Here is a 12618-nt window from a genome sequence, read left to right on the forward strand (position 1 = left end):
GTCTAGGATAAAAAGTATTTTTTTTCCTCCATTGATTAAGTAAACAATCAAAACACATTTTGCACACATTTTTTTATGAAAAGTAGTATCACAAATGTAGAGGAATGAACGATAAACGACTGATTCTTACATCCATTAAGAGAGTAGGAGGGCTGTAGGCCAATAGGAAGAAACCTTTGGTCCACAGCGAAAATAAATAGAGCGTTGCTATTAAAACTTGACTTAAATGATCAGTAAGACTAAAAGGCCACTAGTTGACTTGGTCACTATCTTGCTGTCAAATAAAGCCTCAAAACACCGAACCAAACCTCATCCTGAAAGAAACAGACAGCAAGAGATGGCGAAGTTCAGTAGATATCGCTTAGCTTCACTCCTGTAAACGCACATGATGCAAAAAAACACAAACGCACGTTGATGCAATTACCTATGGCTTTATAACATGAGTGAGAGGGCAAGTACGATGGAAAACGATCTGGTCTGGTCTCCTCACAGAGGAAATATGGTCCTTCTGGGTCTCTGAGGCTCAGAGACGTGTCCACAAAATCAGGGACAGAGAGAGGGGCGACGGGGCAGCATGCGGAATCCCGAGAAAAGACGGCAGAGGAGAAACACATGAAAAAAGTCCTGGAGGATAAGAACTCTCCAGCCACAGGGGTTTTGCGTCCATAGCTCTTCTCCACTGTTAAAGCAGGTTCAGGAAGTTACGTCTCAGTGGCGCTTTGGGGTTGGATGAAGATTACTTGAGTTTGTTTGCTATTTCTGGGTTCTGTTTCTTAATGACAGGAAGAGGATGGGCCTCTGTGTTGAACACCCAGTGTTCGAAGGGCAAATGGTCGTCGTCGGAGAACAAAAGATACAGATACCTGAAAAATAAAGAAAGAAAATCTCTCAAGATGTTTCAAGGGCATTTTATAATATAGTTGATCACAGTGAGATTGCCTGTAAGACATTTTTGGAATTTGAAAAACATGATTATATACATTAATCAGAAGCATAAACATCAAGGTTATGAGAGGCAAATAATTACCACTAGGCTCGAAGTACAGCTAAACTCCATAAATTTAATAGATTTGGAATTTTTCACAATATGAGTGGTCTTTTCATAAAATGAGCTCTTGTATGGGTTTTTAGGAATATTGTTTGTTTTACTCAATTTACTAAACTAAAACATTTCCAAAAAAAAAAGCCACAGAAAAACTATTGTACAGCTCTGAGAAACACTCAGCGGCGTTTTGTTACTAAATGAATCCACGGTTTTTAATGAATCGAGAGAGTGAATGATTCAGTGACCCTTTCATAACGAGAGTCTCTTGCCTGTATGAATCAGACCTTTGAATTAATCAGTTGAAGTTGCCACCTAACTGGAATTTTTAAATATCATATTGACAATAGAATTAAATTTTTTTCCATATTTCAGTAATACCCATTTACTATCACTATTTATGCAATGTTGATATAATAATTTCTAAAGCTAAAAATATTTCTAAAGCTATTTTTTGTAATGTCAATTCAATGCTTTTCTCATCGAACAGGTGAGATATAGGTGAGAACAGGTGAATATATACACACATGCATTTATATGCATGTACACACACACTATCATTTGAATACATTAGTTCAGGTACAGAGTCTAGACTTTCCACCTGTTTTAACAATGAAGTCTGACAGCACTCAACAAGCTGTATCATGAGTCTCAAAACACGCCGAAGTTTAATACTTAATATGCACAACAGTAAAAACACAAACACCACTAATTATCTCAATTAATTCCAAACTGCAGAAATAAATCCACCTCTTAAAAAGCTGAATGGTTTTCTTCGTTAACAAAACATGAACATCTCCCAAGTGCTTAAGTAAAACTCTGCCAAGCAAAGCACTGCCAAGACAACTACGACATCATGAATAAGGGATGAAAGATTACAAATTACAAAAGGTCTAAACATTTCGCTTCCTTTAGCTGAGAGTAGCAACTTGTGGCCGACAGCCATAGCTAAAGGACATTGTTTATGAGCGAAGGCCATAATTCAAAACCTGCAGCCAAGGAGGGTGAAAAAACCCTCAGGTTAGAAGGCATCTTTATTTGGAAGGCTGGATGACACATTTAAAATTACAGTCTATAAACTTTAGCTGGAGACGGCGATGCTGACGCCTGTTACCTTATGAAGTTGTGACCTTGATAATACGGTTTCTAAACCTCCCTTCCTCTCGGTTTCCTCTCTGAACAGACATGCATTGGCTGGAGATTTGCTGATGAAAGGCTCTCTTCTCCGCTGGCCCTCTGAAAATATAAGCTGTTGACCTCAGGCCTCCAGAGTTAAAGCTAAATCATGCGTGTTCACTGGATGAACCACCTCTGGCGGCTTAAACCACACCTGGCCTCCTTCTGCAGAGAGTATGATCTTCAGACCTTCAGTTTTAATGCTCTGCCACTGGGCAGAAAGAAACTGGAAGGTGCACAGCAATTATAAATGAGAAGAGGCAGCTTTATTTGATGACAGAGGTCACAAGAGGTCATACTGCATCTACAAGTGAAATGGACCCAACGATCATCACACTGATAACCACTTTTATATTTAACTTTTGGGCCATTTTTAATGATGGAGAGAATTGAGTGGAGTTGTGTTCTGGTTTTACTATGTACTGTAAAGTGAAGCCTCAGAATACTGCTTCAAACCTCACCCTAAAAAAGAAACAAATAAATCAAAAAAGGATGACATTTTTTGGGTTTCACCCAGTGGTTGACAAAGGGATTTTGATTTTTGATGGCCGATACTGATATCTTAGAGAGCTGGGTGGCTGATATAAAGCACACTATTTAATTTAAAAGTGGCAAAAACACATGCATAACGATTGCTGAAAAAAAAAAAAAATCACATCTTAAGGGTGCCATGTGTAAAAATTGAGGTAAAAATATCCAAAAAAAAATGACCTACACGCATCAAAAGAATGAGAAGAAATAAAGGCGATGATGTCATTAAAAAAATGTCAAGTTATAGTGCTGCAGAGATATCAACCTTAATTAGCATTAGCATTACAAGCCACTGCCCGACAGGTGTCGTAATACCAGTTTCGGCCATGGGAGGCGATATGCGGGCAACATAACCACCAGCCAACCTGCAATACACGAATAACTCGCACGGCTTGTGGGCGTATTTTGTGTTTGTGTCAAGCAACCGCGCTCGGAATCACAAATCAAATCCGATAAGAAAAGGAGCCGAAACAGAGTAACAACATCGGCACTGCTTTCCATCGCTGGAGACAACTGATGGACTTGAAAGAAATGAGCTTCGACTCCGAACTTGCAACATTTATTTTGGATTGGTAAGTAAGATGCTGTTAGTATTTCGCTAGAAGTTTGTTTTATATGTTTGCGTATTTTTTTCGGGAATTTAACATAGAAATGTATCGAAGGCTGTTCGATAAACGTGCTAATGTTGTAATGTTAGCGATGGCTAACCGTAGCTGCGTTTGATAGTAAGCTAGCTATAACTTACCCACAGATCCGATCCGGTTTTCACCTGTTATCTACCAAAGCCCGTCTCTACCAAGCTGATGCTAAAATGTAACATTACCTAAGAAGCTTGAAATGTCTTCGATGATAATGAACCCGAGAGAGAGAGAGAGAGAGAGAGAGAGAGGAGAGAGCGAGAGAGAGAGAGAGAGAGCGCGCCCCGGCCGCGCGCGCACTCACTCACTATATTCATATCGGTCAAGTTTTTGAAATCGTGTGAAAAGAGTCAATTGCGTGTGTCTCACGGTGAATGCTTGAGAGTTGGCAGCTCTGGTTTACGTTGGTGGTGCTAGCTTGGTCAACATCAGCTGTCTGATGTTGACCAAGGTGTTGACAGAATGCTGTCTGTCAAATTAATTTAATTCAAATAATGTGTATATACAATTCAAAAAAAATATGGAACAAAACGAATATGAACATATTCACTGGTAAAGGTGAAGGGGAGTAGCTTGAAGATGTCATGTTTCAAAATCACTTGACATCACCCAACGTTCCTCTGGAGGCAAAACGTACTCTTAGGCTTCGGCTATGGCTCTAGGGTTGTTGTGAAGGTAGGGGCGGAGCATAGAGACTATGCCGTTCTCGTTGTTTACTCTAGAGTAGACCAATTCACTTATTGAGGCATACTGCCCCCATCTGGTATGGAATGTGGAGTATGACTTTTTGTTTTTTTGCCAGACATTACACATGGCTCCTTTAAGAAATGAAAAAAATCACATGTTATGTGCTATGTGGTTTTAAACATGCATGTATATATTTTTATAATTATGTTTTCTTTAATATCTATATTTCATTATATTTATTGCTTGTGTATTTAATGTGTTTATATCTTTGTACAGCACTTTGGTATGCTATACTTTGAGGTTTTTTTATGTGCTCTATAAATAAATGATTGATTGAAATTAAATTATTGTATATAATATTTACTAAATTATTGAATTTGAAAAGGCTTAATTATGAAAAAAATAATTTTAACTTGACAAAAAAAAACAACAAAAAAAACAAAAAGAAAATCTGTAAAATAAAGAGATTTATTTAGATGGCAATTTCTTGATTCTGTAATTCCGCTTCTAATTCACATGGACTGACCCTTAAAAAGAGCAGAGCAATTAAATGTTTATTAGATATTCAAAGATTGTTGAAATTAAACGCATATTAGCTGAATGCTGACTGTGGATGAGAAAGTATTATAGCTTTTACCTTTGTGTTACTAATAATACGCTTTTTTAATTTAAAAAATATTATTTTTTCTTTTTTTAAAATTTAGTTGTTATGTTTTTTAGTTTGGTTTAAAAAATTTGTTATACAGAGACAATAAACTAATGAAGACGGAAAAGGGGAGCTCTGGGTGCTTAGGCGTTGGCGTTCTAAGAGCAGTCGAAATAAAGGTCCTGCTTCCGACATATCAGCTAAACAGGAAAAAAAATAAAATAATAATAACTGTCCGGAAATAAAAAGAACTTTTTTTAGCTGATATATTGTTTGACTACTATTTTAGGCAATGTGTTTTGGGCACCATTTACTATGGATTCTTTTCCACAGAAGAAAGTAAGTCATATAGGTTTGGAATGCATGAGGGTTAGTAAATGATGACCGAATTTTCTTTTTTTTTTTTGGCGTGACCTATCTCTTTAGTGGCTCAGCATGTGAAGCATAGCAGATGTAGTGGGCTGAACTTAGCATGTTAAAGAGCACAGTCATGCCCACAAACACACTGAGAGCATTTCTATGAACAGGAAACTATGATCCCTCAGCCCGCCAGACAGTCTGGCTCTGCAGAAGAATCATTACTTAATACGCACTTACTGTGCAAAAGGGGTGAAAGCAAGCCAGAAGCAGTAACAGAATGAGAAACAACCAGAGTGGGATAAGTTGAAAGCAGGGGTTTTTCTGGATGTGCTCTCTCTCTCAAAGAATTGCTAAGTCTTTTCTGTGCTCAATTGTGTGCGCTGCACTCCTCCTGGCCAAAGGGCAAGCGCTCCTCCAGAGTATTAAAGGCAGCAGAAATGAAGAGCCGCTGTCTGGCGTGGCAGGATGAGACTCGAACAGTGATTTCCTCTTAAAACGCAATCAAATAGGAGGACTGGAGAGCTGGGAAGAGACACCAGCAACCCCCCCCACTACCCTCTGCAGGCCTTCATTTTGTGCCCTGACGAAGTGATTGACTCTTTCTTTATTCATTCCTTTCATTCATCTGTATTTAATGATGAATGTTGTGTGATAAGGACCCCTGTGAATGAGTGCCAGCTGTCACAGTCTTGTGTCTCAATCATTTCACCTTGACAGTGACAGTTCTCGATCTGACAGAGAATTGGCTCAGTTCATGCATCCTAAGTGAAGAGCTTTCCTCTCCTTCAGTCAGTCATTGCAGAATCACAAGTTTGTCTCAGTCTCTTGCAACATGCCTATATATTGCAATCCAATGGGTAAGAAGTTTGTGAAAATCGCAGGCTCCAGTCTGACTGGCTGATCTGACTCAATCTCTGTGCTCTGGGATACAAAGATGTGTTTACAAGCTTATTTCAGCCCAAAATCAAAAGAAATATTTATTTTGCATAAAGAAAAAGAAGACCATTAATCATATGTTCTTTTGCACTGTAACATTATTTTTGTTATTTTTAATTAATTATTTATGTGTATTTTTAAGTTTCCCAAATTCTCTTTAGTTTTCTTTTCATTATTCTGACTGATGACTCTCATTAATATACTGATGCTTCTCATTAATATAAAACAATTTTACAAATCACAATAATAAATCTATTTTATGTGACTCAATTTATGTCTAAGTCTGTTTATCCGGCATCAAAATGACTAGATCCCAGCAATTATTAAAAGTGAATACACATCTTGTCCCAGCTTCCTAAAAATAATATTACCACAATGCCAATGTAATTTAAAACCTAATTGTATACAACTGTAATGAATATAGTTTCATAAAAATAAAAACTGATTTACCAATTACCAATACACACACACATACACACACACACACACATTAATGTATATATTGTTATTTATTTCTCCAACACTGTAACACAGTCAGCTGTGTATGTATGTGTGCTCTGTACTCACTTGAGTGTTTCAGCCAGGTAGAAGCTCTGCTGCACGTCATCATGGTTGGGAGTGTTAGCATAGACGTCTCTCACTCCACTGTAACCCCCCACCACCCTGCAGTACTTCTCCAGAGCCTGATATACAGAAATACAAATGTACCTGTCAGTATCAATGTCGTAGTTTTACACAATCCTAGCAAGTGTCATGTAGCCTACTTTTCATTTTCAGAGACACATCACCGATTCAAAGGTGCTTACTGGACCAAGTCAATAGACCCCCAACCCACAAGTCTATATAAAAGAGCTGGCCATCTCTGGTCCTCGAGATCTACTTTCCTGCAGAGTTTAGCTGCAGTTGTAGCCTGTAGTAATTTTAAAGGCCTTGATTAGCGTGTTCTTACTGGCCTTGTGGTGCTGTGTAGAGTGTAAAAAAGGAAATTAAGATACTGAAGATTTGACAAAGTAGTTTTTGGAGCAAAGAGTCAAGCATTTCACTGAGTGAGTGTTGAACCAGCACATTTTTATGACAGAGGAATAGACGGCAGAGGGAGAGCGAGGGTGGAAGAGATGTGATGTATCGCCTGAAGGGATAGACACATCACAATGGCAATCTGAAGTCATTATGATACAATTACAAGGCTGTGAGATCCTGGCGGTCTCCACTGTCTCTAATCCTGCTGTGCTGAAGTGCAGCGAGCGTCTGAGGGCATGGATAAAGCCTTGCTGTGAGTCACAGTCTGGCCTACATCCCGGGCCTAAAGTGGCGACGTGTTTACCAGTCACATACTGGTGGCGTTACGTAACAAGTGATGTGATTCTCACCTGCACTGCCTCCCAGCCCCACTGTCTGTATTTGGGGTCGTGGGTGAACCTCCACATGTACATGTATGTCTCAATGACCTCCGGCCGCAGGATGAAGTACTTCTCGTTTTGCCGTGTGGCGATGGCTTCTACGCCGCCATCGAAACGGAAGGCCTCGGGACCCAGCTTCATACCTGAAACACACATGCTGTCAAATTCATCGCTTAAACATCCATGTTGACAATGGATTATGGGATTACGCTGTTCCTGAGATGAAGAGAAACACTATTTGGATGTGGATTAGGGGCTGTGACATAATCTGGACCTTTGATAATCTGTGTCTGCTAAAAATACCTAAGCATTATGAACAGGCCGGTGATGACTGTGTATGTGTGTTTAATAAGGGATTTGAGTGTGTGTATGTGTGTGCATGTTCAGGGTTAACAGCAATGGATTTAGGGAGTCTCTACACTGGCAATGTGACTATTATAGACAGAATAGTTCACTTATGGGTGAGCACTTTACAATTCTCACTGGAGACTCTATTATATCATACTAGCATTGAACAGAGTCAGCAAAACAAACTACTGGACTAGTAAAGCAACAAATGTCATCACAGCACAGATGTGGAAAAATGTATCACATTGTCTGTATTTAAGGCATGTTGGACAAACATTTTTGTTTCAACATTTTCAAAACAGTTCTCCCACTCACTTGTTCGGGTGTAAGACTCATGACATGTGCGGGTGATCTCAGCCGCCAGTTCCATCTGGTGACCTGTCTTATCATCGGGGGCTCCGTCCGCCCCTAAAGCGATCATACCACCGGCGAAGCAGGTCAGGTGACCCATCTTATGCTCCAGGAGTCCGCCTTTCCATTCAGCGATATACGTCAACCCTCCGCTTGACTTGCGGATCAAATTCTTCTCAATCGCCTGCACACAGGACAGAGAATGAAAACAAGAGATCACTTTAAATGGTTTTTAATGTCAATTTCTTCTCTCTGTGGTTATTCATACTGTGTGGGTTAAAAGGAACTTTGTCCTTGTTTGCATTTGTTTTGTTTGCCTAACAATAAGAGAGACCATTCATTCTCTCAAAAGCGTCATCCGAACTGTTCACAGCCCGAAGTAAGTTAGATCATAGCAGAGATCGGGGTCACAGCTGTGTGCCAGCGTTGTGTATTTACAGAAGCATCGCACACATGGGAAATGAGATTCTTATCTGTCTGGAAAAAGGCCTCTGTGCATTTGAATGGAAAACTGGAGATGTTCATCACCATGGTACCAAAGAAAAATAAGAAAATAAGCAAAGAGTTTGACTCTCTCTTTTTTTTCTCACATCACTCTCTTTGTTCTTCTATTTCATCATAAATATGGCACCAGTTTTAAGGAGAAACTAAAAGTAGTAACAGAACTAGTATATATATTTTTCAGTATCTTGAATAGAATAATGAACTGATGTAGTGATTATGGTAACAAGTAGCAGCATAGAAGCTTGTTTTGTGTAACTGCATTACACAGTAAGATGAGTAAATAATCAAACATCATCTAGAATGTGCTCTCTGATTTAAGCATTGGATTCTGGATCTTGTATCATTCTGAAGGGTTTATACTGCAATTATGAGAGACACATGATCCTTTGTAATACTGCTGTGCATATGTACATATCAATGAACATAAAAATACTAATTCGAGTTCAAATAATTTTATCCAAAAGAAAAAGCAAGAAACATGAAACCAAAGTAGATCACAGCTACTGAATTAACTACTCTCCTGCTACAGAACAGCGAAAAATATATCACTATTATGAGTTTGTCAAACTAAAAAAATGTTTCTGAATCCAGATTTTTATTTATTTTTTAAGTGAAAATGTCCAGGTTCACCTCAATGTTTTTGCATAAAAATAAATTGTATAACTAAAAAAAAGTAATACAAGTAAAAAGGATTCAAATCAGTGCTGTTATTGTTAATTAAAAATGAAGCTATATATATATATATTAAAAAAATTATTTTTTTGTAACTTAATTAAAACTGAAAAGATATAGTAAAATACTACATCAGTCTATAATGAAACAAACAAATCAATAAATATAAAGAACTACAGTACCAATACATATAAATTATTTATATATAATTAATTTTAGTAATATATAATGAACATTTATAAATCATTTAAATAACATTTAGAAAATGTAAAATCTTTTTTCAAATGACACTGATGATTGTTAATTAAAAATAAAGCTATAAAAATATTTTTTTGCAACTAAATTCAAACATAAAATATATAGTAAAATCCTACAGCAGTATATAAATAATAAAACAAATAAATAAATAAATAAAAAATAAAATAACTACAGTACCAAGACATATAAATTATTTATATATAAATAATTTTAGTAATATATAATGAATATTTATAAATCTTTTAAATAATATTTATAAAATGTAATTTTTTTTTCAAATGACATTAATGAGGATTGATAATTAAAAATAAAGCTATAAAAATAGTTTTTGTAACTAAACTCAAACAGAAAAGATACAGTAAAATACTACAGCAGTATATAAATAAAACATTAATAAATTAAAAAATTAATTAAAAAACTACAGTACCAATACATTTAAATTATTTATATATAAATAATTTTAGTAATATATAATGAATATTTATAAATAATTTAAATAATATTTATAAAATGTAAAATCTTTTTTTTTTTTTTTTAATTACATCAATGAGGATTTTTTTTTTTTTTTTAAAGTTTACCATAACTAGAAAAATATAAGAAAATAATATAAGAAATTAACTACCTGAATGCCAGTTTGTAGCTTGGATAGCTGGTTGTAAAGCAGCTTCCCCAACACTGTTTGCAACAAAAATGTAAACTTTAGTATTTAGCATTGCTCTAACAAACTGAACTCAATCTGCTGCGATTCCTCAACAGTCAATGCCGCTACGTCCTTATTTTTTCCCAACGGTGCAAATAATCGAATGCTACAGCTGAGAGGTGTGGATGGAAGGAGATGACCGAGCAGCCTATCCATGGTTAGTGAGATATATTAGGTGAAATCAGGCTGTACAGAGTGAGTTAAAGGCCTGAAAAGAGCTTTCTGTATTGGTAATGAATGCCTGGGTAAAATAGTGGACAGAATGGCCGTTCTCTGAAGGTGACGATATAATGCACTTTTCTTTAGCTGGATGATTGGTCTGGAGTTCAAAGTGTGTGTGTGTGTGTGTGTGTTCGAGTGACTCCAGGGAGGGACCCAGACAGACGGCCAGAGGGACAGCATTATCTTAGGCAGGTTGTGATGGTTCTCTCTAATGAAAGTGAGGATTGAGTTTGTGGTCTGTAACAATCAGTCTGCAGCAGCTTTCCAAAGCTCCAGCAGAACAACGCTGGTGGCAGCTTACACACAAACACACACACACTTTACTTTCCTACAGTCAGACACTATAAAGATGAATTCCAACTCACAAACTCAAACCTGCAGAGGACAAATTTTCAGTTCAAGCTTGAAAAACAGACTAAAATTTGCAATGCAAGCATTTTTAATATTCACACAGGGAAAACTGGACACTTAAAACTTGAGGGCAAAAAACATACAACCCTAAAGAACAACCACTTCTGTTATTCTAAAACATAAACTTTAGTCCAACTAAATGTTAAATTTAATTTGTGAATGATAAATAAGCTGTGAGGTTAAAAATTCAGCCTGTACAGTGTACAATATTGTGAACCTGGATAATTCTGCCGAGAGATAAACAAAAAACAAACCCTTGAGATTTGAATTTAATTGGGCAAACAGGGTGCATAATTGCAAACAATACATTTCATTTTTTTTTTACTATGAATTCCCATAAACATGTTATCAAACAGGGGAAGTCGTGGCCTAGTGGTTAGAGAGTTTGACTCCTAACCCTAAGGTTGTGGGTTCGAGTCTCAGGCCGGCAATACCACGACCGAGGTGCCCTTGAGCAAGGCACCGAACCCCCAACTGCTCCCCGGGTGTGTGTTGGCTGCCCACTGCTCCGGGTGTGTGTTCACGGTGTGTGTGTGTTCACTGCGGCGTATGTGCACTTTGGATGGATTAAATGCAGAGCACGAATTCTGAGTATGGGTCACCATACCTGGCTTTATGTCATGTCACTTTCACTTTTCTTTTTTTTTTTTTTTTTCATATGAAGTATTTCCAGAAACATTATAAAATAATATTATATATATATATATATTTGGTTTTTTTTTTTTTCATATGAATTATATAATATTATATATATATATATATATATATATATGCAATAATCAATGTTTTAAATGACAACTATAGAATTATAAATTAACTATATAGCACTATTTTGTTATTATTAAATAAAATAATAACTTTGATTTTATGGCGTAACAATTAATTTCCTAGAAAGTACTACTTTACTCTTTAAAATTGAGCCAAACTTCAATATGTATTCAGCAGATTTACTTTTATTTTTAAGTTTATTTTAGTTATCTGAAAATAATGTGTGAAAATTTAAATTCAATTGTGTATTAACTGTTTTTAGTATAGTACTAGACTAAGTTTAGAATAAAACCTGACCAAAAAAATAGAAAAACGTATACCTAAAAATGTTTTCTACAATTCAGGAGGCATAACTGGTCAAAATGATGTAATTTTGTTTTGTTGGACTAATATATGTCTTATCTTTGCATGAACTGAAATTCAGTAAATTCCACATCCTGTGGGATGTGGCGAGTTCAATTTAGAATTCACATTCATGAACTGAAAGGGACCCAATTCTCAAATTCAGTATTTCACTCAACCCTGGTATCTACTCGAACCATGACTGTGTTGGTACTGAGCTCCTATTAGACACTGAAGTACTCTGTATCCTCCTCATTTTGCTGACACAAGCAACTTTAGATAGCAGGCATCTTCCAAAAACAAGGATGTCAAGGATGCTCTTGTCTAGTCAGCATTTGATCAAATGGCCAGTAGAGTGTAACATTTCTCATGGCTTCATCTCTTTCTGTAACATTGGTCTTTACCTGCAGGGCATCGTAGTAAAGCTTCTTTCCCTCCTCGTCAGTTTTGTCTGACATGAGCCAGGCCTTCAGCAGGTACTCATAGAAACTGTCCCCCAAGCCTCCAACTGAGACGTGATCTGCAACACAGCGAAAACAGCAGAGTGAGTGAAAAATATCTTCCTTCATTCATGTGCCAGCATAATAGTCTGCTGTGGGACTGCTTTAAACAGAATAACAAATTAT

At 36.8% G+C, this 12618-nt stretch overlaps 1 protein-coding gene across 1 annotated transcript in view; it reads right to left on the minus strand.

Moving 5' to 3' along the window:
• Positions 1-573: 573 nt before the first annotated feature.
• Positions 574-12618, minus strand: part of LOC109102461 (mannosyl-oligosaccharide 1,2-alpha-mannosidase IA-like) — a 74976-nt gene continuing 62931 nt past the window's right edge. The window contains exons 8-12 of the mRNA XM_042726708.1: positions 12397-12512; positions 8080-8299; positions 7387-7559; positions 6584-6699; positions 574-863 (exon numbers count right to left, since the gene is read on the minus strand). Of these exons, the coding sequence (XP_042582642.1) occupies positions 737-863; positions 6584-6699; positions 7387-7559; positions 8080-8299; positions 12397-12512 (752 nt within the window). The 3' untranslated portion in view covers positions 574-736. The remainder of the gene's footprint in view (positions 864-6583; positions 6700-7386; positions 7560-8079; positions 8300-12396; positions 12513-12618) is intronic.

Source organism: Cyprinus carpio, chromosome B6, assembly GCF_018340385.1.
Source record: "Cyprinus carpio isolate SPL01 chromosome B6, ASM1834038v1, whole genome shotgun sequence".
Classification (NCBI taxonomy): Eukaryota; Metazoa; Chordata; class Actinopteri; order Cypriniformes; family Cyprinidae; genus Cyprinus; species Cyprinus carpio.